Here is a 26,949-nt window from a genome sequence, read left to right on the forward strand (position 1 = left end):
TAGAAAAACATTTCTACCGCACGGCTGTGAATATCATGCACTTTAAAAATAATGAGAGTATAAAGTTGCAAAAAGAATTGAAGGATTTCGCGAAAAGAAATTGGGGAAAATCGTAACGATATCCTCATGGTAATTCGAAGACAATGTGGAAGATTTAACGGCAGACAGTGATTTATTTCAATGGAAGCTTTCTATTCAGTTTTCACGATTTTCTGTTACTTTTCATTTTGTCTTTCCCTCCCGGCGAAACCACGAAAATTGTGCAATTCGTACGGTCAACCGGTCGACTAAAGTTATGCTAATTAAGTTATCAGGATTCATTCGGTTTCATTCCAATTAATTTCTGTCGTTTCGTTTAATAAACAATAGTATATCGTGCCTTCACGTTGATGAATCTTTAAACGTAATTAAATATTAATCCTATATATGATATTCCGTGTTGCACCAACATATTCACGATATGACGAACAACTCGTATAAATAAATTTAGGAACGCGGCAAATTTTGCAACTATATAGAGAGCACATTATGCCGGTTGGTTTGTTTTACCGATGCATCGATATGTAATATAAATTACGAAATAAATTTGATGGTCCCCATAAATAAGTTAAATGATATATAATTGCTAACAGAAGGAAAAATTTGGATGTTCTCTGCAATTTTTCATTTAATCTTTTTCTTCGATAATCCTTCATCTTTTCCAATTTCTTTGTTTCAATGAAATAAGTTATTCGCACTTACCTTTTACACAAATCGATACGGGTGATGTACAGGAAAGGGAAGGATCGAATGATGGAGTATATTCATCACACGACACTATGTATATAGTGTTGAGAATAAATTAATATATTTGAAATGAATATACGGTAGATACTGTCTCGCATCCCAGATTTTATGGCATCTCGTAACATCTTCTCTCTCTCTCTCTCACACACACACACACACACACACACACACACACACACGCTTTCTCTGTCCCTCTCTTCTCCTCTTCGCATCCCCTTATCGATCTCCGATATTCCTCTCTTTCTCACACACACACAAAATGCAGCCTGGTATGACACACAAAAAAAAAAGAAAAAAAAAAACAAGAAGAGGAGAAACATCCTGTAATTTAGCTTTGTACCGCTTGTTATCATTTTCAGCATCCTTCACGCATTGTCTAAAACTTTCCTTTTATTCTCTATATTATATACACGCGTACCAGGCGAAATTTCTATTGCTTTAAATAATATCCGCGACTCGACGAACACTTGGGTATCGACTACGATCAATTAAATAAAACGAAATCGTCCATATTTCGAGCTATTTACATTAAATACACGCGCAGTCTGTCGCTCTCTCGCACACGCATCCTTACTATCTCTATCTATCTCTCATCCTCCGCCATATCTCTCGAACAAAATCGTTCTAGAGCGAAAAAGAGGAAGATGATGCTTGTTTTATTGCACATTCTCGTCTCGATCTCTACACTCGAACACGCAGGACAAAGAAGAAAGTCGAACACCCTGGACAGACTCAACGTCACTCACGCACTCGATGCAGATATGTCGAAACTGATATAAGCTTCCCTTTATTCAGTCAAAAAACTCGTCGCTTTTCTCTTTGTCTCTTTCGAGTCACGCGACCGACGAAAACAGTCATGCTTCGACAGCGAAAACTCTCTGGAATCTCCAACTGGATCGTTGAACGTAGATCGAATCACTGTTCGTCATCCTTCGTTAAAGATCCTTTCTTCTTGACCAATCGAATGATACTAAACAATGTTAAACCGTGGCAAGACTTCTAAGAAATGAAAGATCTAGGCTCGCCATCACAGGAACTCTTCTGTTCCACCTCGAACAGCGATAATAGGGTACTGTCCTAAACGTGTGGATCTCCCTAACCTCAACCTTCCCGTTGTTCACGATAATGTTCTCGCGAAACTGGCCCATCACTTCGTTGTCTAACACCGAAACTCGCGTCGTTTGTCACCGGACAATCTCGACTGGAAGGAATTCGACTTCTTGACTCACTACGTGGTGGATGGCGAAGTGGGTACGGAAATCGGCGACGTGGGGCTGCTCGACTCCCTTCCGTTAGAAAGGGTTGGCGTCGAGGCTCTGTATTCGTTGTGGATTCCAGGGGTGCTGGTTCTGTTATTGCCCAAGAGACTGTCGATGGAGAAGGGGTTCAGCCTCTTTCTTTCTTCTCTCCCTTTCACGGACAAGTCTATGCTACTGCTTTGGACCTCTTCTTCGTTGGTCTGTTGCCTGACGGATATTCTGCCAGGTTGGCTGCTACTGTTCGTTGTCTGGCGCGGTCCACCTGCACTGTTGATATTCACTAGCTCCCTTCTTCTCTCTAGAAGGCTTAGACCCCAATGATGAATCCCTTGCTGATGGTTCAAATGATCGAGACTCAGGCTGGAGTTGGGACTCTGAAGACTCCCTGAGACCTGGTTCACCGATCTCCGAGGATCATTCTGCTCGTTGCTGGTATTTGTTAGCCTTGGATAACACTCTCCATCGATAGAACCATCCGCAGCCGAATCGACTCTCTCGCTGCCGCTCTCGCTGCAAGAATCCAGACCACCCACCACGTCAATCTCCTCGTTCGCGTCGTTTCCGGAACCTGACACGCTGCTGCTCTCGTTGTTGTTTGTCAAGTGGTTGAACGAGCTTCCTAGGCTGCCGTTCAGGGAATTTCCGCTGGATGCCGCGGCGCTCCGGGACTCCCATTCGGCGCGAAGCGTCGAGAGGTCCACGGTGATTCCCTGAAATCAGAATATTGCGTTCTTCCCTTCTGAGCTTCTATTTTGGATCGCAGTAATCTGCGGATATTACGGAACTTGGATAGACTTAATTTTTTAACAAAAGAAATTTTATTTAAGTGATCGCTACCCTTTGATGAAACGCGCTGAAGATTGAATTGATATTCGATAGGTATAATAAGATTTGTTCCACTTTAATAGAATCTACAGTACGATCTTGATATGATGTAAGTTTTAATTGAAAAGAAATACTATCAAACTGATCGAAGGTAATAACGTTTTTTCTGTTGAATTCTGTGAAGATTGAAATTATATTCGATAGATAATAAGATTCGTTTCATTTTAATAGAAATATAGATTAGAATAATATTCATTTGCAAGTGTCTAAATTGCTTTCGATTGTAATCAGATACTAGAAATTAATCTACGATAGAATTACAATTTCAGAGATTACCATCAATTGCCTTTTATACGTTCGTTGTATTCTGTAACTTAATATTGGATAACGCAGATTGTATTAAGTCTAGGAGTTACCTTCGCAGCTAATTTCCTCTGCTGTCGTTCAAGAGCTTTCAACAATTTCTTCTGCCGCCTTTCCCTTTCCTTTCTTCTCAACTCTTCAGGTGGAATGGGTTCGCCGCTACAACTCTGAGGATGAGCGTTATGCGCCGGCCTTCCTGGACCCTTCTTCGTGTGCTCCTTTTTCCTCCATTTTGCCCTTCTGTTTTGGAACCATACCTGCAAGCAAACAAAGCGGATTTGTTAACTTAAGAAAGAGTCCCACTTCGGAAGCGCAATGTTTCTTAGAAATTTATTTAAAATTTCTAAGAATGAATGTTCCTTGAAAATGATAAATTTTCTAAAGCTGCTACATTTTCTGAATCAAATGAAAAGCAGTTTTCAACTTTGATCTTAAACCTTTGAAAGATGAATCTTCATCGGAAAGGACGGATTTTTAAAATTCTTACGTTCTATAAACCAAACGAAAAGCAACCCTCAACTTTGACCTTACACTTTTAAAAAATGAGTCTTCTGTGAGAAAATCTATGTTCTGTTAAATATGCTTGCAATTCCACCGTCGAGTGTTTCATGGAATACCGCAGGATCAAAGGGGAGAACGCGGTATTTCACCGCGACGACTGCGACTTTATCTGTTTTACCTGGAGTAATTAAAAGCACGTCCAAGCGTGGAGCGGTCACAACGGTTAAATATCGAAATTACACGAAGGAGGGCAGCCCGCGCGGAGGAACCAACGACCCCCTAGGGTGTCTTGATTCATGGTGAGTTTCAACCCTTTGCTCGCGTGAACGCTCGCGGCGTAAAGCACGATTTAAAGCCGGCGTGAATTTCGCCGCTCGACTAAGAGAGAAAGAAACATGGAAACAGAGGAGAAAGGGGTTGAAAAGGTGGTTGAAAACGATGAAGACATTAGTTGTGGCTGCGGCCCGGTATGTGGCGCTGTTCTCACGCGAGCTACAGATCAATACACCCCCGCTAACCCCTCTAACTATCCTCTGCACGTCACGTGCCCTTACAATTTTCTTCGCTTTCCTTTCTTCCCTTCGTTTCTTACTTTCCAAATGAAAACGAGATTCAATCGTAGGAAAGATCGGATTGTTCCACTCGCAGCTGGTCATTTTTCATCGAATTCTGCCGGAGTTTGTCGGAACTTTGTTCGCTCGAACTCGGTGAAACGAGAGTGAGGTGTGTTATCTTGAAAACTGGAAAATAGTTAATTGATGTATTTCTCACGCGATAATGGTTTGTGAAATGCAATTCAATTTATTTGCAAAAGTATTTTTATGCGATTCAGACGACATAGAAATATTATAAACCGTAGAAAGCACTGAAATTTCTGAGCTTCGGATAGAGAAGTTTGCAGGGTTCAAGCAAAGTAATTTCTAAAATATTAATTTCTAAAATATTTCATATTGATGTATAATATTGTGCGAGAATGAATCACTTCAATGCAAGGAACTACGCCGTTCGACATTTGATAAAATATCAGACAGTCGCAAGTTCATCGTCAATCGTATGTCATTATCAGAAATAATAAGCGATGTCAATTGGTTGTCGAACATCATTCAATCTTATTCTCTGTCCTAACCCGAGATAAACCATTGTTTACGATCTACATACATACATTTTTCTTGAGAATATTTACTCGCCTAAACAGTGATAAATTCGTTGATATAACGTCTGCATAAATAAAACGATAATCCCCAGGCTTCATGTTCGCAGTGTCTTTTAGTAATATGGGAAACAAAATAAATAGAATAAAAAATAAAGAAATAAAGTGTTAGAAAATTTTCCCACGGATCATGTCCTTATATCACAAATGTTTCTATTTTCATTATTATCAAGGAAGAACGACTTACAGCTGCTCCACGTTAACTCGACCGACGAGAAACGTTATTTCGGCATTATTACCACTATTCGTTAAGAATTATCGCCGGCTGATAACCACTAACAAGCTACTCCATCGATTATTATGTGCTTTGACTGATGCTAAATGTGTAACATCTTTTTTTCTGACCAGTTTACGACCGCCTTTCTTCTCCAGAGAAGCATTCATAAAACGACTGTATGGATAAGAAGACCGCCTTAAAACGTTGATATTCTCGAAATTCTAGAGAGAAAGATATAGGATGTATCTCTACATCTTCACGAATATATAACACGAATAGAACGAGTAATTAGCTGAAAACACTCTCAACCTGATTTACGTCAATGATATCGTGAAGTGTGTCTCATAAAATATAATACACTATCCAAAACATCTTTCATGCGTGTATTCTAAGATCGTAATCGTGTAATCGTTGTATCGATGTGATATGTTTTTGCGTCTTTACATTAAAATAAAGTTTCGTTTCGAGGAGATTATCGACTAGAATATTATCGATAAGAATAGCTACTGGCGATTTTGACTTTTTGACCGGTGAAAATAATAAAGAGATCTGAACGTAAAAGAAATTTAACACTGCGATAATTACCCTGACGCTGTGCTAATTAATATTCAGCTCTCGTCGCCCGGTTTATTACATGCCGGCAATTCGTATGCACGAAACGTAGAACGCGTCGTGTGTTCTGTCGAATCGATTTACGCCGACAAAACAACGAACGCTCGTAAAACATCCATATAAAAAAGGTATAACTATTAATTAGCCTTAGACAGAGGCAAGCGAGTGAATTATTTTTTAATCGACATACATCTTCATCGAGATTGTTTCAACGTTGCAGTTTTCTCCTTTGATTATTCTTCCAAGTTTATACATACATTTATAAAGAATTTGTATTTCAACATATTAGTAAATACGATACGTTTAATGATGTTGTAGCGTTGTAATTTAACAAATGAAGAATGCAGTGTGTGCTTTTAATCGATATAAATACGTATGTACGTATTAGGTCATCCCATAAGTTCGTGCCGACCTTTGTGTATACATTTCATATTTTAAGGAAAAACAAGAGAACTTTTATCGAGACGGAATAATGAAAAATGGAAAGAAGTTGGTACAACGAGAGGGGGATTACATTTTTTCATGAAACTGAAAGGTATGTAAACAATCTTAACATATATAACCGCTCGAAAAACGGCACGAACTTATGGGATGACCTAATATTTTCCATTTCATGCTTGTACATCCGAATCGTACGGCAGCCGAACTAAAAAGAATGGCGAGAATCGTTACGATCCTCGGTGGTTATGCCGCAATACATAACGCGCTCATGACAACAACAACAACAGATGTCGCGATTACACAAATATTGTATTTGTCCTAACAAATTAAGCAATGTTACAAAAAATGTAGAGTAAAGGCTTGCAAAAGAAATTTTCGAAGAATTCAATATTATATGAAAATTATTAATATTTTTTCCTATAATTATCCCTTCTCGTAATTTTCAAAACACTGGAACGGAAATTCAAGATATTCTCTCTAAATGAAGACGTATATTTTAATTAGAAAATTCTACCTTCTTACCTAATAAACAGAAAAAAATAAAATTTCTCTTCACAGGATCAAGGATCATCTCCCTGAAAGAACCAACACCGACACAAGATTGAGTGGCCTTGGAAAATTTCTGAGCGGTTATTAAAATTGTCCCCATTCCACCCAAATGGATGCCAATCGTCGGACAACGTTAACGAAGTGGATCAAAGAGGACCAGTTCTGACACGACGTCGTAAAAGAGTATTGAAAAAGGGAGAAGACCGTCGATCGTTCGTGTCGTTCGGAGTGCAATTGATTTTTAAGCAGCATCCCGCCTCCCCTGCACCAGTTTGTCCGATCGTCCTTCTTCTTTCACGTTCCCTCTTTCATGTCGAGGACAAAAAGCGTACAAGGGGGCAGCTTGTTCGCTGGTTTTAAGTAAATATGATAATGATACCACAAGATCGTTCAACGACGCGTGCAACGATCGACAATCAACGAGCATGATACGTAGCCCTTCATTTAAATATAAACAGAACGGAACATGGTGGGCGAGAAAATGGCGCTGCTTCAACGAGCTATCCGCCAGTTGATACTTTCGACCTTATTTTTAAACGCTTTAAGATTTTCTGCATTCTGTTACTTTGTTAAGTAATTGATTTTTTAAAGTATCGCATAATTGAACCGGGAGAATAACGATTCAACTACAAAATCGCAAATTTTTAATTAAGCCATTACATTACTGTTTACAAACATATCTAATATTTTCAACATGGAAATTCTACGATTATGGTTTAGTAATTTAAGGAAATTAATTTAAGATACAAAAATATTCTCAACGCTTTGGAAGGTCAGTTCTAAAGATTCAATAAATGAATAATTATTATATGTACATTCGTTTGAATAAGAGCGGCATACGAATATTTTTATCATTTAAAAAAAAGTACATAGAAAGAAGAGACGAAACTTCGGAATAATACAACCAACTAACAAGATTCTCGCTTTTCGAAAAAACCCACCCACGCTTATTTCAAGTTTCCGAGGAAGCAGAGGTACCCGTTTAAAGTCACAAAACGCTTCGTGTTCGCACGAGACTAATGAATTTGTTGCGATCGAGTAAGATACTGATCGTTTTCGAAAACGCACCCTTTTCGAAAGGCGACACCCACGTGTAAACCGACATGGGTCCCAGGCTGTCCTCGGCTTCCAGTTGCCCGTGGCGAACCGTGTCATCGATTTATCTCATCGTGACAATATTTTTTAAAAGCCTCGACTAGCATCCGCAGGGGTTATCTAGCATGGGTATCAAATATCTAATCTGAGGACAGTCCCTACCAGAAGACGCACCGGCTGCAGCGTGACATCGTGTCACCAGCTTGGGTTATCTCAGGATCACCCCTGTCACCAAGGTCGCTCGGTTTTCGGCCCTACAAAGGGGATAGTCTATGTTCATCTAGCAAAGAAGCGATCGAATCGCATATCGCGTGGGTTTCGCGCGGTGATTTCAACGCCTGGTTTCGCGTGTCGACCTACTACTACATTTGTACTACGCTCTCTATTATGTGAAATGAGAGATTTGAATTATTATATAATATGACATGAATAATTCGACGATTATAAATTAATTGTTATTATACGAATTATGAAAACTGTATTTATAATAATATTTTTTTATTGTTATGTTAAATAATGGAATGATTATTATTAAGATAGTTTAGTGTAATTGTAATAAAGTCGATGAGTGACGAAGCTTCGATTCAAATGGGTTAAAGAAACTAAATTCCGAGCAGATGATGCATTGCATGTGCGATTTAGGAGAGAAAATGAGGCACGATTAATTATTAGAAAACAGTAGACGATTGGCTAGTACGTAGCATATGAAGCGTGTCTAAGCACATAAATATAAATATCTTATCGAGTTGGGGAGATGTGAGGGTAGCTTCGTATCCGATGGGCCGTGAAATTGAGGGTCCACCCTTCTTCGTTGGTCCCACAAAAGGCTACCAGCGTGTTATGATGTCGAGTTCTAACAGAAGCGAAAGGATGTTGTGAATCTTTTCATCCGTTTATCGTAATAAACGAATGAATGCAACATTGTAGCATAATTCATATTTTAAAAAGTTCTTAATGATATTTAAGCTTGTTTACTAAATAAAATCTACTGATAATTTATTAGAAATATAATGAGTCAACAGAAGCAAATTTTATCTTGCATAATTAATTTTGCGATGAGTAACAAAGCAGCGAACTGGACTTCACTTGGAAAAGAGAAAATCTGTTCTTCTTTCGAATTATAATGATACAATTTTCTGTAATGGAATGACTTAAGGAACCACCGTGGATGGTTTTCAGAAATATGGTCCGTCAATTAAAAGCAAAACATCGCTAATTATTTGAGAAACGGGCGCTAGTCATGAAAACAATTGTTAAACCCTATACGTTTTTTTAGTTACATGCAATTCTACGACTTTCACGGAAAACGATTCGCGTGGTTCGCCAATTTATCCTGGCATCACGAGCTTCCGGAAGAATAAATTAAGAGAATGTTATCGTTTACTATTATTTTATTCCACGACGTACGAGATGGGCGTGTTACGTGTTAAAGGAGAAAAGAAAGAGTTCCGTCTGGCGATAACATTAAAAAACGTTTTCCCGCGAAATCGATTTCCTGCGACTGACGAATTGCCCTTTCACATGAAACGTTTCTCTATGCATGCGCCATGATGCATCATTCCTAATGTCATCCGAAGAATTTATAACTTTTAACCTTCTCATATTGGAAGTTTTTTATAACATTTCTTGTTAAAAAAGCATCTGTTGTATGTGTGACAAAGCCGTAGTATCAACTCTTTCAACTATTTTCAAAAATATTTCAATGCGATTATCAATTTTTCCATTTGCAAAATATCTCTGTGATCAAAGAATAAAAAAATTTCTGAAAATTTTTACGGACCTTCTTCTTTTAGTACAAACGGCTTGACGAAAGAAACGACGTACACATAAAATTCAGTTCATTATTCAAATGGATACGGTCGACGAATCGAAGCTGCTGGTCCCGAGATAGATCTTCCTCAGTTTACTACCCTCCAACACCATTCGACCGGCACACGGCTCGGCCTTTGCTAAGGTAACCGCACTCAGAATCGAGCAGATGGACTAACTACTCCCGGGAGAGTAGCTCAAGGGCCGACGGTACCGAGATCAAACCACCCCCGTCCTCTGTCGGGCATCAACCCTCGAAAAATGACAACGAATTCGCTATAAATTCTCGCCTATCGGTACAGCCGATCTGGAACACCAGATAATGCTACGCCAAACGTTAAATCAGGTCGCAATAAAAATGCATTTTTTCCGATGTTTTTCGATGTTCATGCCCCTTGTCAAAGAAAATTGATCCACTTACGCAGAAAACAAAGCAGGAAGTAAAGTGATCGACTCCTTTTCTAAAAATTTCTTAATTCGGAATGAGATTCGATTAGAAATAATTCGATCAAAAATTAGATTTTTTACTTTGATTTGATTCTAATGAAAGCTTTACATTTTTTCTGAATTTCAACTTAAGTTGTTGAGCTAAAAATGCATTCGTGGAATATAAAGAATAAAAAAAAAATGTAAAAGCCTTCCTTTCGGGAAGAATAAGCGTAATCTTAATTTGTGTACTTAAGTTGACATCAATTTGCCACTATTTGTACCCAAGAGTCTTATAAATCCTCTTACATATTCTCAAATAATCTCTTCATTTCCTACCACGCTGTCAACTTCACCGACTTCGTAAAGTTCGGCGGATGTAAATTTAATGCCATTCGTTCAACCCTTCGTCGACTGGTTTCTTTTTCATAAGATCCGAGTTGCCTTTTATACCCGTTTTCCTCACAAGGGATTATCCTCCGAAGATTCGAGCGTTGAGTTTGTAAAAATACGAACGAAATATACTCACGGCCACGCGGCTCTCTTTCAGCTCGAGTCTCACAGCCAGAGCTTCTCGCATAAACACATCAGGATAATGACTCGAGAGAAATGCCCGTTCCAATTCCTCCAGTTGCCAACTATTAAAGTTGGTCCTGCTCCTTCGCCTTTTGCTTCCACCTTCGTCCGATTCACCATCGCAGCCTGAAATTATGAACGTACCCATGTTAGAACATCTGTAGATTTTTCGGTAAAGAAGTTAAACCACTTAGTCACTTATTATCCTTTCATTTCGGGATTAAGATCTTAAGCTTCACCTGATATTTGTTGGAGAATAATATTCAATTACATATTCGATATTATACGGTGTTTCTTCTGAAAACATCGTACATAGATTCGAAGGCTGTTTGAAGAATGTTTTCTCGCTTTTCAACAGGAAAGTTAAAAAAATTGGTATTTATTCTTTTCGTTAGATTGTTATTGGAATTTTTAAATAGGATAATTTTTTAAATAAAACTTGATACATGTAGTACCGGGGCCAGAAGGCCTAAGGTATCGGCCGAACTGTAAACAATGTACCGTTGGGTCCTTTAAGTGGACAGTTTACGTGAAAAGGCTGCGTGACCTTGATCACGGGGGTTTCGGGATACCTGTTCCGAAGAACGGGAAAAGGTAGAGTGGGCAGAGCGTGTAGAGTGTGGAGAGCGTGGAGAGTGTGGAGAGCGTGTGGAGCGTGCGGAGTGGACAGAGTTTTTGATTGGGAAGCAGAAAGCTGCATGCGAGAATAGAACGACCCATTTGGATACTACATAAATTTTGGGGGCTCGTCCGGGATCTAGAGCGCTAAGTGACAAGTGAAAGGGATATTTCGGAACGATGAGAAACTACATTGCAGGAGAAGCAGATTTGACTGACGAGCAGGTGGCTCAGATGCGAATACCTGAGTTAAAAGACGAGCTGAGAAAACGACGGCTGAGATTAACGGGTAGAAAGCGCGAGCTGGTAGCGCGATTGCTGGCTGTGGTACGTTTAGAGCGGGAACACGGTGCACGAGAAGAAGACGATGACGATGACGATGATTTAGAGGACGACGATGACGATGAGATGGGCGTGATTGGGGACCGGTTAGACGGCAACGATCCAGGGAATCACGATCTCAATAGTCAAATTCGGGCGACTCCAGGGGGAAGACGTCGAAGCCAAGACGAGCGTAAGTGCACAGGGTTAACGTTTGAAGACGTGGAAGGCTCGTTAAAGAAATTTAGCGGAGATGACCTACCGAATTTAACTCAGTGGATAAGAGATTTCGAGGAAATGGCGGAAGTGTGTGGCTGGTCGGACATCCACATGGTGGTTTTCGCGAGGAAGCTTCTCACAGGCTCTGCTCAAGCTTTCGTACGCCAGGAACGATGCATGAAGTCCTGGGCGAAGTTTAAAATGGCGCTGGTAGATGAATTCGAAGACGCAGTGAGTGACCGGCAGGTACATCAAGAGTTAGCGCACGTACAAGAACCTCACTACCATGAAGCGATCCGCGATATCATTAGGGGGTATAAGCCAGAGAAGACGCGGGATGTCGGGATAACCGCGAAAATCGTGTTGAAAAGCGACAAACCCGTGGTACGAAGATCGCGACGGCTGGCGCCGTCTGATAAAAAGGAAGTGGACGATTTGATGGAGGCGTGGACAGACGAGGGTATTATAAAACCAACGGACTCGGAGTACGCGGATACCCCGAGTAAAAATTCACTGCCGGGTGCTGTGTATGTGGCTGAGTGTGAGGACGGGCTGATTGCACGGTTGAGAAGCGCACAGAAGAAGGGCATTGAAGTCCGTAAGATTTTAGATGCCGCAACGTGTAGTCAGGCCGATAGATATGTAACCAGAAGATTAATCGACGAAGAGTGGGGCGTGAATTTCGAAAAACAGCGTCGTGAGTTACGTGAGGACGCGAAAAGGAAGATCGCTGCGACGCAAGAAGAAAACAAAAGGAATTTCGACAAAAGACGGAAGAGTGCGAAGCAGTACCTAAGGGGAGATCTGGTAGCCATTAAGAGAACTCAATTTGGCCCAGGTTTAAAATTCGGGGGAAAATTTTTAGGTCCGTACCGGGTATCACGAACAATGCGGAATGACCGGTACATGGTGGAGAAAGTAGGGGAGCATGAGGGGCCTGCGCATACATCGACGACCGCAGACTTTATGAGGCCTTGGGTCCTCAACGCAGAAGATGACGCCTCCGACGATAGCGAAACTGAAGACCACATCTGAGGGCAGATGTTATTCCAGGATGGCCGAATGTAGTACCGGGGCCAGAAGGCCTAAGGTATCGGCCGAACTGTAAACAATGTACCGTTGGGTCCTTTAAGTGGACAGTTTACGTGAAAAGGCTACGTGACCTTGATCACGGGGGTTTCGGGATACCTGTTCCGAAGAACGGGAAAAGGTAGAGTGTGGAGAGCGTGTGGAGCGTGCGGAGTGGACAGAGTTTTTGATTGGGAAGCAGAAAGCTGCATGCGAGAATAGAACGACCCATTTGGATACTACATACATGGAATTTAGATGTTTCTTATTTCAGCAGTATGTGTTCTAATAATTTGACTTCAATCTTCTTATTTTGTCTTAGACAAACTTCCACTAAAAATAATAATTATAGTATACAACTATACAACTGTTAGAACTCCGATAGAGAATAATTACTTACAGAAAAATGTTTTCAAACTTCTTAATAGAAATCAATATCAAACTATACATTGCTAGAAAAATTCTATCGAAATCTATTTCTCCCAAGCACGATCTGATACGATATTTCCGTAAAAGCTGCACGTCTGGTAATTGTATGGAAACGTCAGTTTCCATGTGAAAGGGAGAAACACGCTAAGGCTTATCGTTGCGAAATTGTTCGAGCTATCGTATCATTCGGACCTATCGTCTCGTCGCAGATAAGACCAGGAAGCAGAATCCCGGCATATTGAATAAACATAGAATTTCAGTGATTTTACGAGGGCTCACGTCTACCCTCTACCCTATCTCAAGCAAAAATCTGCGGATCCTCGATTGTTTTGGCAGACGTCTCCGTCCAAGTATGCGTTGATACATATGCTAATGCGGACGGAGCGGAATTGAAAAAAGATCGGCAATTATGATTGACTCTGCAATAAGGTCGCCGTTATCTGGATCGGGAAATGAAATAGCACGAGACGAAACGTTTCCCGAGATCGAGATGATTCGAAAAGAGCTTCATGTATAACATTTAATATCCTTCTAAATATTTTGATGAAATTGTTAGGAATTGGAAGAATCGATAAGGATTTTATGATGTAAAATTTAAATTTTTATGATTAACAATGTTAAGTATTATCAATGATTTTCATGCTATTTTAAAGTTCATGTATTTTGGATTTACGCAGCAATCGCTAAAATTTTTGCTCTTACGATATAATGCCAAGCATTGTTAATGATTTCAGATAATTCGATTTCAAAAATAAATCAAACGACCAATTTTCGGAAAAGAACTCCGATCAATCGTCTCCTTACAAAATTCATTGAAAAAGGGATAGATTGTAATCTCTGTTAATTCGTGATTTAATTTATCCAAAGATAAATGACTAAAAATCGTATTAGCGCAGAGAATTGAGCATTTACGTTGGCCAAAGAAGGAATTCGTGGTTGAGAGACACATTGGAGCGTTCGCTGGCGAAAAGTGTAGCCTGACACAGGCAATTTTTCTTCTTTCACGTCCGCGGCACGGTATTATTATCGGAAACGACTATCAAACTTGATAGATGATACAGGTAGCACGTTAAATAATTTATGAGAGAACGAGTTAAACAATTTTCACGTCCGGCTTGATCGCCGAACGTCCTCTCAATCTATTTTCGTCGCGTTCAACGGGACAGAATTACGTTTTCCTCTTTCCAGACGAGAAAGCACTGCCCATCTTCTGATAATATAGCCGATCGCATAATGAACTTGACATGATGATAATGATTCGCTTAATTCCGCGGCACAAGCATGACGCGTTCGGATACAATGATCAGCCGCCTCATAATCATCGCTTCCGTAAATGGTATCTCTCAATTTATCTAAGAACGCATGACCATTTACTCGTCATTTATCGAAACAAAATATGTAATTGAGAGGATTGCCCGCCGCCATACTTGACATCCGACTTTTATTGCTTTGATTGGACGTTGATAGTCTTTAATTCGAACCGATCTATTGTTCCTGATTTAATTATATTCACGATGGATTGAGACGTTCTTCAGAATTATCCAAGTAAATTTTTATCATGGTAGAGGATTTTGCATATTTCTTTTCGGAGAATTAAAAATTCTGATCGAAAGAAACGATTGAACATAACTATATCTTAACATATCTATTGAGTATTTACGAGTATCTACGAGTATCTATCGAGTATCTATCAGTTACCAACGAGTTATCAGCGAGCGATTATACACTGTCTTAGCGAATTTGTTAGTACGAGCGTCTTAACGACAGTACCTGTAATTATTTATTTATTTATTATTTTAAGTACTCTTGACGGTTCCAACAACGAGTTACATCGTTATTTCAACAACTACCATACACAATTCTCTACATAGGTATGTATTAAGCTTTGCCGAAGAGCTGAAAAATGTCTAGACCTTTTTGGGTGGATTAAACGTGTGGGCGTATTTAATAATGTAACGAGTGGATGAATTCGTAATAGTCCAATGTATTAAAATCAGTACAAGTACAAATACAAGAGATAGTGTATGCCGGTTTTAATCGTCGCTCGCTCAATGCTACTATGCCGATCGAAAAAAGGATAACAATACTCTGTCTTAGGGAGCACTTTCATACATTTATATCGACGGACGCTACCATAAAATGTTAACTTTCTTATGTAACTCTGGCTGAAGATTACAAGAAACGGTAATACAAATCTGTTTGGAGTTCATTCGCCTCTAGACCTTGTAAAAAGTTAAACGTTAGTACTCAAAGGCACAATAATATGGGTCTCTGCCTGATTTGAATTTTACATTTCCACTTGAACTTCTCCTACGTTCATGTACCACTACATTTTCAACACGTAATTTCGTTTGGAAACGACCAGTTATCGTTTTTAGACAAAAACATTCCGGTTTACAAATTGACGTCGAATAATCGAGCAATATCGCTCGGCAGATATTTCGCACACGAATTAAACCGGCCCAAATCAGCGCATGAGAGCATGCAAGTTAATATTTCGAGCACGAAACATGCAATCAACCTATACACTTTCCCTTCAGAAATACAAGTTTCCCATATAATATATACCGCGTAAAATCCACAAGATTCATCCTGGATACGCCACTTCTCTTTTAAACTGAAGAAATAAGGAGATTCGTCTGCCAAACCAGCACCTTCGCGCGTATCATATCCCCGAGTTTAAAACGCGAACACGTTCCACGGCGTTTTGCGCAAAAATAAACACGCCGACAGCGATTTTCATGAAAATCGTTTATTCGATCAGGCAATCGTCAATCGTCGACAATTTTAAGAGATCGCGTTATGCACGAGCATACGTATAATTTCCTACTTACACATTGGCGAAACTGGTCCAGGGAAATTGACGTATCCCCTTGCGCCTCTCGTTCGTACACCCTATCGGAATATAGAGAGACAGTTAAAAATCTAAACAGCTGTAATGCGTATGTTTGTCACAAGAAACTTCAGGAACGTTGGCTCCTTCGTAATGACGAGTTTGCCCCACGTTATGACGGATTATGAATACAAATTACGCACGGCGCCAACATCGTTTTAATGGCAGGGTAATTTATTACGATAGCTCTATACTATCTCTCTCTCTCTCTTTCCTTCTCTCTCTTTTTCTCTCTCGAGTATCGGTCTACGGAGCCATCTTTTCTTTTTCCTTTTTTCATCGGAACCTCGTCCTTCGAGGGGAGTCGGCGTTTAAGCTAATTGTCGCTGCACGCGAGAAGCAATTTCTACTAGAGGGATCATTAAGGGATCGAAATGTCTTCGTTCCGTGGGGAATAAAAAATTTTCACCGGTTATCGTAGGTTAAAAAGGCTAATTCAATACTCCGGAGAGGCATGCATACGAATTACCGTGTAACGCAATTTTATTATATGTATATATAAAGGAACAGACAACAGGCTACGGATAGACAAGCCGTGGGACACTTCGATAATCAGCACGTTTCGTTAATAAATCTCCAACGATTACTATTACTTCGCTACGATCGTTTCGCTAAACGACGATCCGACTTAACTGTAATTTCCATTCTAAGACACTCCTACCTCCTTGACGTAATCAAACTCAAAGATCTCTCGAATTTCCGTGAAATTACAGTCAATTGCTAAAGTACAGTCGAGTATATTTTTTTGATGATTGATAGTTGTACAATATAGAAGTTTGAGAACCACTGGCTCGTTCTACAGATCTTTTTTGTATTATTTAATAGCTGAATATTTGATAATCTTATTATCCATTGCGTATTTAATTTTCAAGAAATTATTCAATTAATCGAACGAAACATGAATAAATTATCGACATAATCGACGTACTGAATATTCACTGAAAGGAAAATTACGGCTCAAGGATGCAGTAAAAGATACTTTACTCTATATTTCCTCCGTTAACACTAGACAATATTGCAAATCTTAAATCTACTATAATACTGATAAAAATTGTTGTGGAAAGAACGCAAGATGCAAGAAAGAATCGATCGAATCGAGAAACGTATATTCCGGTAAGAAGTGAGAATCGGAACAATAAAAAACGAAATAGGAACACAGCGGATCATTCTCGCGATGGTGGAAGATTAAAACGTGCTTGTAACAAAACGTGTTTCGAATATAAATTGCTTTCATCCGAAACAGACGCCGCCGGTGTCCAGCTGCTATTTATTGCAGGCTGGGTCATCGCGATTCGCCCGCTTCTCTTTCGGTACCTCTTGTCCAATTAAGATTTACCAATCGACGATAATGTTCGCGAAACGGCCGTGTCGTTGTTGACGAGAAGCCAAAGAGAAATAAAAAATTATTTGGTTGCGCATTAATCAGCGTAATTAGATGCTGTTTATCCATCGATTACCTCTCTCCTCTTCTCTCCTTCGTCTTGCGAGAAGACTAAATGAGAGCAGGACGGATATCAATCGATTCGCTCATTATTGATAATCTATACTCCGTCATAAGCGATCCATCCAGCTGTGCACGGTGGCAACCTAAGATACTTATTTCTACGGATCGCTTTTATGAACTTCGATGCTTCGAAATACCACATTTATTTTCTTTTTAACGAATGAATTAATTTACGCGCCCATGTGGTGGAAATAGCGAGAATTCAATTGAAAAGAAGACGGTCACTGATGTCAGCATTCTAAATAAGCGATGAAATCTAGGAGACTTAAATTTTACAGTTAAAATTTGAGTCGAATTGGAATTTGGAAATTTTTGATATATATTTGAGCTGAATTTAAATTTCGATGTTCGATGGTTTGGATTGCTAATGAGAATTACATCTAAATTTGAAAATTCTCCGTTCAGATTTGAGTCAAACTTGAAGTCAAAGTTGAACTCGTGTTTAAATCTTTCTATCGGCAAACCAAACAGGCTTAGGATCGCCTCTAGTATCAAATTCTGCTTCAAGTTGAATTTATTTCAACCAAACCCAGTTGTAAATCATCACGAAACAGTTGCAACTGACAAAGGATCGCTACCGAAGGTATCAAAATCCAATGACCGAATAAAAAGCTGACCGAACGTCTTTACGCCACGACCCTCACTCGAAGCGACTGTTTCAGAAAAACAGAAGGCCGAAGGAACGTTTAGCGTAAAAGCGGTTACGTGTTGGACTGTTATTAACATCTCCCTAGTGTACACTGGTCGTAACGGTAATAATAATAAGAACGAGCGGGTTTCAAGATTATAAAGCGTCGCGTTACTAAAGAGAAAAGAGAGAGGGAGAAAAAAGGGCGAAAGAAGCGACTGGGAACGAATGCGCCGCCCAATAGGGACTAAGTACCAATTCTTGGTCATTGCTGCCAATTCGGCCAACCCTGTCTGGCTTCCATTTCCACACGGTTGAGAAATAAGACATCCGCGGTTTTAAAAGGAAAAAGGGCTGCGTGTAGGGTCGCGTGCGTCGTTATGGGGCCCAACATGGCCGAAACGTATCATCATGCAATTACGCCACGCTAAGAACGTAGCTGGTCGTCGCGTATACACCAGTGGACCGCCATAAACGCGCACGAAACGCGCCGGATCTCTTTCCAGTAATAATCGATCCTCGATCCCCTGGACCGTGAAGTTCACCGTAGCTTCCACGGATTTTCGTAATTTCGTGAAATTACGATATCGAGATCGGTTGCTATATACGCGTCTTAGAGAATTCCTCTGTTATAGTGGGTTTTAAGTCGATTGTTTTGAACGTTCGATGATTTCGTAGCGAAGAATTTTTGCCGACAATGGGTTTTCCTTCTGATTCAGCATCCGTGTAAGGGTGGCTTAAATTAGCAATAAAATTTACCAATATCCGGTAGTGATTAAATACGTATAATAATGGCTGATATTTTACAAGGCTGTGCGTGATGGAAAATGACCCGCAATTAAATTGAAATTACACGTATACCTGTACCCAATTGCACATGAATGCTTTTGCGTAGGTACTCGTGTATCGTGTCCTGTCTGCAGACGTAGATTTTAACGTGTCGAAAGTTCAGATTGCCCGGTGGGCCATTGATCGCAGCCATAAAAAAAATTAAGGGGAAAATATTGCATTTTATCGAGTAACATTCTTACGTGGATTCATTCCTAATTTTAACAAGGATTTTCGGTAATTTTGCAAAAAAAAAAAAGGAAATTATTCCTGACACATTCGTGTCTGAATTTTTGTTCTTTGAGTTATTGATAATAAACCAGAAGTAAATAATTAAAAGTATACCTAAGCTGTTCATTAAGCGAAATGCATTCTCTTCGATTATGCAGTATGAATACATAGGTATAGACATTGGAAAAAATTTCATTACTGTAGCTTATGAATACTTCCGCGTGTTGAACGAAGACTATAATCATTTTCTTCGAGCAAAACCGTGCGTAATTATTGAATCTTCTCTGAAATTGGAAAGTTAAATGTTTTTCTTACAATTTAGCCGATTTATGACGCAATTAGTGGCTGTATCGTCCGTGATACATGTTTGTTAATTTTTGCATGAAAGAGAACACAAAAGGCGTGCCATGTCGCCACCGCGTTTTTAAATATTACCTTTCTTTTATATTTTCACTATATACTGATCATATTACGCTTTTATAATATTCTTCATTATATTTTATATTCTTTACTGCATATAGAGGTTTTACATATAGGGGTTTTTAAGTATCCAAAAGTTTACCAATATTTTGGTACTTTTTACAATCACCATTGACTCACTTTCCTTATTTCAATCGAACTGTCACGCTGAAAGGTGATATCCTCACGATCTCATAGCCAACCTCACGATATCGCAGTCATTGAATGATCCAAGCCCATCGAAAGAAGAGAAAACTACTTCGTTTTGTTGGCCAAAATGCTCTCGAAACTGGCAGCCCGCGAATGAAATTACAATGATTACCTCTCGCTTTCCGTCAGACACATTAACCGTAATAACGGCGGCATAAAGCGTCTATGTGTGTGGGCTGTCATTTAAAAGCATCAACGGAAGGCTAATTTCGTCGATATAAAAACGAAATTGCCCCTTTTCACGAAATCCTGATGAATTGCGCGATTAATATCGTTCAATTGTTAAAAAGGGTCGCGCCTTCAAATTTCATTCCCCCGTCTATACTATTATCTTTTTACGTGTGACCGCCAATTACACGCTATCCTGAAAATTCAAGAAGTTATTTACTCGAACGCATCGCTGTCCGTTTTATACAGACAATGAAATTTTCCAAAATTAACCGATCTATTCTGCCAAAAGTGGCTCTTCCTCTCATATACAATATATTATTTTCGCGTGTATTGTGCGGTCGGAAACGTAATTAGCAAAAATATTGTCGTTTCTTTGTGATTTATGCATATCTTCAAAGGTATTATTTAGATTGGTATTACGATTAGTTAGGTAACGTGTTCTAAATTTATGCCATAAAAGAAGGAATGATTCGAGGTTCGAGCGTAAGAAAAATTGCATACTGCTGGACTAGATTACTCTAATTAATATCTGCAATAGAGTCGATTTGCAGTTCTACGTTCGCTTAACTTTCCCTTTCAAAGTACCGATTAAATGTTAGATTAATGTAGAACATAATAGCGACTCTGGAGTCGTAATTTCCAACGTATTGAAATAGATAGCCAGGCTTTGGATATTATTAACAACTTTACTACTAGCTTGTTATTCGCATAATTACAGCGAGACAACAGACTTATAGAATTTATGGAAGACGAGCACTGATCACGTCAAAAGTGCTGCTACGAATAAACTTCGAGTTCTATTGACAATCGTAGCTTGTGTATCCATTGTACAATTAGCCTGAAATAGCAAAAAATATATAATTTCTAAAAGATCCTCAAAGGACAGTGTTATTGACATTCTACATGTGGAGCACTAACCTTTCAAGAATAAGATACAAATTCTATTATAAAGAACGAAAGTAGCATCGTCACTAGTGCATCCGCTTAATGAGTTGCCCGTAGAGTCGCGTCGCGCGAGTTGGCTCGCGGTAAATCGCGTGAAACCGGTGAGAAACGTCTCGTCACGTGTCCCAGGGGGACGCACGTTTCAGCTGTCTCGGATGAATCGAACAGAAACGAAGATGGTACCGGATGAGGAGGTTCGGGATCAGCGCGAAATTGAGATTTTATATCTCGAATAAAAGCATGGATCCCGAGGCACGGCTCTCTATCTGTTAATGAAAGAAAGCGATCGGCTGTCTGTTAGCGACGACGTAGGCTGCAATTAAACCGTAATTAACTGGAGGCCGAATACAGGACGCGCGTGGAATATTTTTGCGTGCCGCGTTTTACGATGCTGCCGTGCCTTGACACCTTTATAATGACATTAAACTTAATAGGCCGGCACCCATTTTCCAGTCGCATACATTGTACCGGCTTAATAAAGTCTCTCGAACGTCCCCGCGTTCCACGTGACGATTCTTAATTAAAAATTTTAATTGAACCCGTCTCTTCGACACACCGTACCGCGTCAACTTTCGATGGTGACTGATTGGAAAATATGTCTCTCATGCCTCGCCGATTCGCGAAATTCGTTTGTCGCCGCAAGGCGTATGGGCGAACGTTGTCTGTAAATCAATCGCGACATGATATTCTGACTCGTGACGATAGGCGTCTTTACCAAAGGCTTTGCAAAAAAGAGAAGTTTGCAAAGAAGTTTAAGAAGTTAAGAATTTAGATTTTACGCTTGAGTTATTGAGCTGTTATTGGAATAAAGGGCGAACTGTTGATACACGATTCTTTTGCCTTTTTGATATGTACATATGTCTCACACTTCCATATATATCTTCAAATAGCTTCATGTCACAAAATTGTCTCGTCACTCCTAAACACAAAGCAAGCTGTGACCACCACGGTTAAAGCAACAATGAGCGTGAATCGATTCGACGAAAATTCACAGCGAAGTTGCATCGCGAATCCCACAAGGTGGACGGTTGCACGTACTTTAACAGCACTTACGACGGATGTAATTTAGAAGTGAATTCGAGTTCCGTAATCACCGGGTTGCCGTGTACCAGGCGGACCGGTTGACTGCAGAACGCAACCCTCCATTTAGAGGGTAGTCTCTTGTTAAGTGAGAGCCAACGACGTCATTAGCGTTAGGAACGACATTCTGGCACCCGTGAGACCGCCACTTTCTGCCCAGAAAGGGGATGCACCGACGAATTTCCACGGTGACCGTACACGAGAATTTCTTCTTCACGTTTGGCCGGGCTATCTCTGAACCGCCCGCCGCCTGATTTATAATGATAAATTACAGGCTCCAGGAAATTCCGCTGAGCTACTTAGTAGGTTCGAACTGAATTAAGCGATCGGCAGCTGCGTCCCGTGGTTCCTGGTATTCATGATGATTTTGGGACATTTCGGGAGGAGCATGAACGAATTTTAGATTCTAGTTAATGACATCCACAAAGAGAGGGTATTTAAATAAACGTTAACGGTAGAGTCTGTTCTTTTTGAATGAAAGTGGAAGAAGTTAGAGTGGGAGAAATTATAATAATTTCAACTATGTCTCAAAGTTTCGAGTAAAAACATTTAGCAATTTTTCGCAATAAAGTTAATGTTGATTTTTTTCAAGAATCAAATGTTATGTTATTTTGATCATACTATGTTAATTAAAATTATTTAAACATAACATACTTAAATGCATGTTATACAACTTGTCATCTAGCATCAATCATTCAATAGAATAAAAGAACCAAGATTAAATACCTTTCCTGTTTAACTCTTAATGTCACTTCGCTGCCATCCGAAACAATCTTTCCAAATCCACATTTATCAACGCTAAAACGAAGTACGCGAAACGAGGAAGAACCGGAAACACAGCAAACGCAATTTGAAACGCTCAGGAGTGGACTTCTTGTGATTCAACGTCTAACGAGGGACATTTTAAACAAGAGCCGTTCGTCAGACAACTGGCTGGTTCGACGATTAATTTTAAGAGCCATTCTATAATCCATCGTGTATGCAAACGGGTAGCGATATCTCAGATCTACCCAAAACATTAATATAAACTTCATTACTGCGGTGTTTAACGAACTGAAGGATCCTTGTACGTCGGATAATTTCTCCACCTTCCCGTACGGCTCGATCATCGAAACCATGTCGTGGCGAGACTTGAAGGGCCACCGGCGGGGGTATCGCAGGAAAACAGGGCTAATAAAGTAATTTAACCAGCGAGAGAGAGTGATAAAGTGCGTCGTCTGAAGGGGAAGATGGAACGAGTTTCAGCGAACAAGAAAAACGGGTCAAAAAGACGGCAGATGGAGAAAGAGAGAGGCAAAGGAGGGGAATAGGAAAGGGAGGAGGGGGGAGAGAGAAAGAGAAAAGCTGATAGGCGAGGAGTGGGAGCGCAGATGTGACGAAAAGGTTGCCTGGAAAATAGAAAATTGTCAAATCGAGGAGTCAAATTTTAGAAAATTGAGAATTAAAAAAAGATATAAAAAAGGAGAAAATTATTGCGAGGAAAGAGGAAGGGGAAAAATTAAACTAATACTTACATATGGAAGAGCATGACGTTACAGAAAATGTGTATTACGTTATGTAAAGGAGAAACCAGAGGGGGAAAATGTAGAAAATTAAAAATAAAAAAAGGAGATGAAAGAAACGACGAACATTAGACAGGAAGAAAATGATTAGCACAGAAGGGGAGATGAAATTATAAGAGGAAACTTGAGTAATTTATTAGAAGATAAGAGAAAGATGCATGGGATAAAATTGCATAAAAAAATAGAGAGAAAGAAAGAAGACGAAGGAATAGGTACTTACATAGGGATGAAAGAAAAGACGAGAAAATCAGAGAAGGACAGAAAAGATAAAAAGAAGAAGAGGTGGACAAGGAACAAGATTATTAAGCTGTAAGGCGTTAACTGGCATAAGGCGTCGGTAGGTGGATACGTTGCTTGCGTGCCAGACTGACTGCATTTGCATCTAGACGCCATCAATCCTCCTGACGCCCGGTTACACTGCCCCTCTCCCGACCCCGCCAACCCTCTCAACAACCCCTCCAGACCTCCCTTCATCCTTTTCTCTGCTCGACTCTCCGTGCCTCGACTTGGACGATCTTAAATTAAATATCCAGAGTAATAAGAGTGTTCGAGCGACGTATTGTGGCTGGTGCTCTTCAGGAACCCTTTATGATTAAATGTATTTTTCTACATTTTGAGACTACGTTGCACTTCGTGTTTTTAATTTTTTTAAATAGTAAATATTTTCATTTTGAGAAATTTTTATCAGGAATTATAATATCTTGGCATAGCTACATTTGAGAGTTTAATTCGCGCGGTGTTGATTTTCCGAAATATTTACAACAATGTATGTTTTAAAGAAAAATATTAAAGAAAAATTCAGATACAAATTTTTGTTACTATGAAATTGAGATTGAAATTTGTATTCGGAATTTTTCATTAAAATTTGATCGAATTTGGGTTACTTTCTATTGAGGTTTCGTTAGTCTTTCTTTTCTTTTAATCGGGCGAACTTTCTCAACAATTAAATACCTATATACTATCTAAATAAGGATGTGCTTCTTTAAAATCAATTAAATAATATATATAACACCAGACACCGAAACGAAAGGAAACGGGTGCCAGGAAAAATTTATAGCCGCGAAATTCGGACGGTTTCTCGCGAGGAACAGTGTGATTTAATGCGTTCCATCGTCGATCGAAATCTTATCGACGATCGGGTGACAACTAATCCAGATGTGAAGCATATTGCGACACGCAACACCTTGTAACACATCGGTGAAGTCTCGCGCGCTAAAGGAAGCTAATTAAAAAAGGACACTGCGGGAAAGACAGCGTTGTTACGAGAAACGAGACTATGCTCCATCGACAGGTGCGAGCCAGTTGTCTCAGAAAGAAACGTCAGTCGGCCCAGTTCAATTTACCGTAATGCCTACCTTCGATTAAACGTTAAACATCTATAAACATATGAGTTATTGTATTTCAAATTATTACACATGATGGATAGTGTCTTTCGTATGTTTGTTTGGGACAAGGCCAGGTTGAATTCTGAAACAATTTCTTTCTTATACACACCATATGACAAGATAGAATGTATCATTAACCTGGTAATTTAATCAGGAAAGATGCTATGGGCTAACTTATTCACGTCTCCAAGAAATCAGAACGATGAATAGAAAAGATCAGAGAATAATTTCATAGACCATAAACCACACAGGATTCATTCTATTTAGCAGGATTCTGCTGCATTTGGCGTTAAAACTATTAACGACGAAAGTAGAAAGTTTGAACCAAAAATATCAAAATGACAGGTAAACGAATAAACATGTAACATAAAAAAAACTTTCATCTACAAATTCCTAAAAATGCACCGTCGTAAATTTACCAAATTTTTATAAAAAAATAACTCCTGTAGTTGTAGTGTTAACAGTTCTAATAACAGAGGCATAGAGTAACGACCCTAATAATGCCTAGAAAATTTAGTGATCACACAAACATGGTGGTAGCAATTTTCCGCGATTTTTGAAGCAGGAACTTGGATCGTGTTCCGTCGGGTAACGAAAGTAACAAAAGGAGGAACGAGAGAAAAATGACGGGACGGGCGTACGGAAAGGCACGAAAGGGAGAGCAAGAAGGGACGAGGTTGAAGAAAAAAGAAGAAAAATAAAGGCCGGCAGCGGTGCAGCAGCTCGTCGAACGAGGTACGAAGCCACGTAAAGGGTCTTCGCATAATATGGGTAGCCCCGGTATCGGCGGCCTGCTGGCCGATAAGGAGGTTTTCAGATACGATCTACAACCAGGCCGGTTAATTATATATTAATACCTTCGCGTGCAATCCTTGGCTACGTATAGCCAGCATTAAGAAGCCAGAGACCCTTCCGGGGGTGGTTGGTGCAGCGTAAATGCATGGGAAGAGGAAGCCACTTCTTCCAGAAGACCGGCGAGCAAAAAGCCAACTAGATAAGGAACTGACCAACGCTTTTGTGACTCTTGTTTTGTCACAGATATTCGGGAGACGTGGCATATATTGTTTTTACTAGGAAATTTATGCTGTTTCGAAGAATATGAAAATAAGATGCAATTAGATGTGGAATTGTCTTTCTTTGAAACAATTTCTCCTAGTTAATTCTTAGTTGAGATAACTCATGTAACAAGGAAACTATACTGCGAATTACTTAGATTACTAAAAAATATATCACTGAATTAGGATTTAGGAATTATACAAGGTTTTTCAGAAATGACAAATTTTATTCATTATCATAAAATTTTATTAATTATCCTGAATGTAGGAGCAGGAAAAAGTAGGTTTGAACTGAGTTGAATCCCGGCTAAATCGCAAATGAAAATAGATTATAATTGAAAGATTGTAACAAATAGTTCTAAGCAAGATTCGAAGAAAATAAGACGAAGTACATAATAGTACACTTCGTTGAACTATAATATAAAATAGCTGGAGAAACAATTTTCCAATCAACATCCTTCAAATATCTCAATAAAACCTTTATATACTACAATATAGCAACAACCATTTCAAAAAACACTTCTCTAGCTCGTACCTATTAAGAACTTGGAAAAAGTCAATCAATTTGCAGCTGGCCATTGTTCGATGAAACAGTCTGCCGAGCACAAGAGGCAACAAGAAAATCTTTCAGTTCTCTAACAAGGCTACAACAGCGATCCGTTTAACCTTTGATC

At 39.5% G+C, this 26,949-nt stretch overlaps 1 protein-coding gene across 2 annotated transcripts in view; it reads right to left on the minus strand.

Annotated features, from left to right (window-relative positions):
* Positions 1–825: 825 nt before the first annotated feature.
* LOC126923635 (protein zerknuellt 1-like) overlaps positions 826–26,949 on the minus strand; it is a 103,782-nt gene continuing 77,658 nt past the window's right edge. For both annotated transcript variants that reach the window (XM_050737307.1, XM_050737306.1), the window contains 3 exons: positions 10,623–10,795; positions 3,287–3,490; positions 826–2,755 (listed from right to left, as the gene is read on the minus strand). In XM_050737307.1, coding sequence (XP_050593264.1) covers positions 2,015–2,755; positions 3,287–3,490; positions 10,623–10,795 — 1,118 coding nt within the window. In that variant the 3' untranslated portion in view covers positions 826–2,014. The remainder of the gene's footprint in view (positions 2,756–3,286; positions 3,491–10,622; positions 10,796–26,949) is intronic.

The sequence above is a fragment of the Bombus affinis genome, chromosome 13 (genome assembly GCF_024516045.1).
Source record: "Bombus affinis isolate iyBomAffi1 chromosome 13, iyBomAffi1.2, whole genome shotgun sequence".
NCBI classification, from domain to species: domain Eukaryota; kingdom Metazoa; phylum Arthropoda; class Insecta; order Hymenoptera; family Apidae; genus Bombus; species Bombus affinis.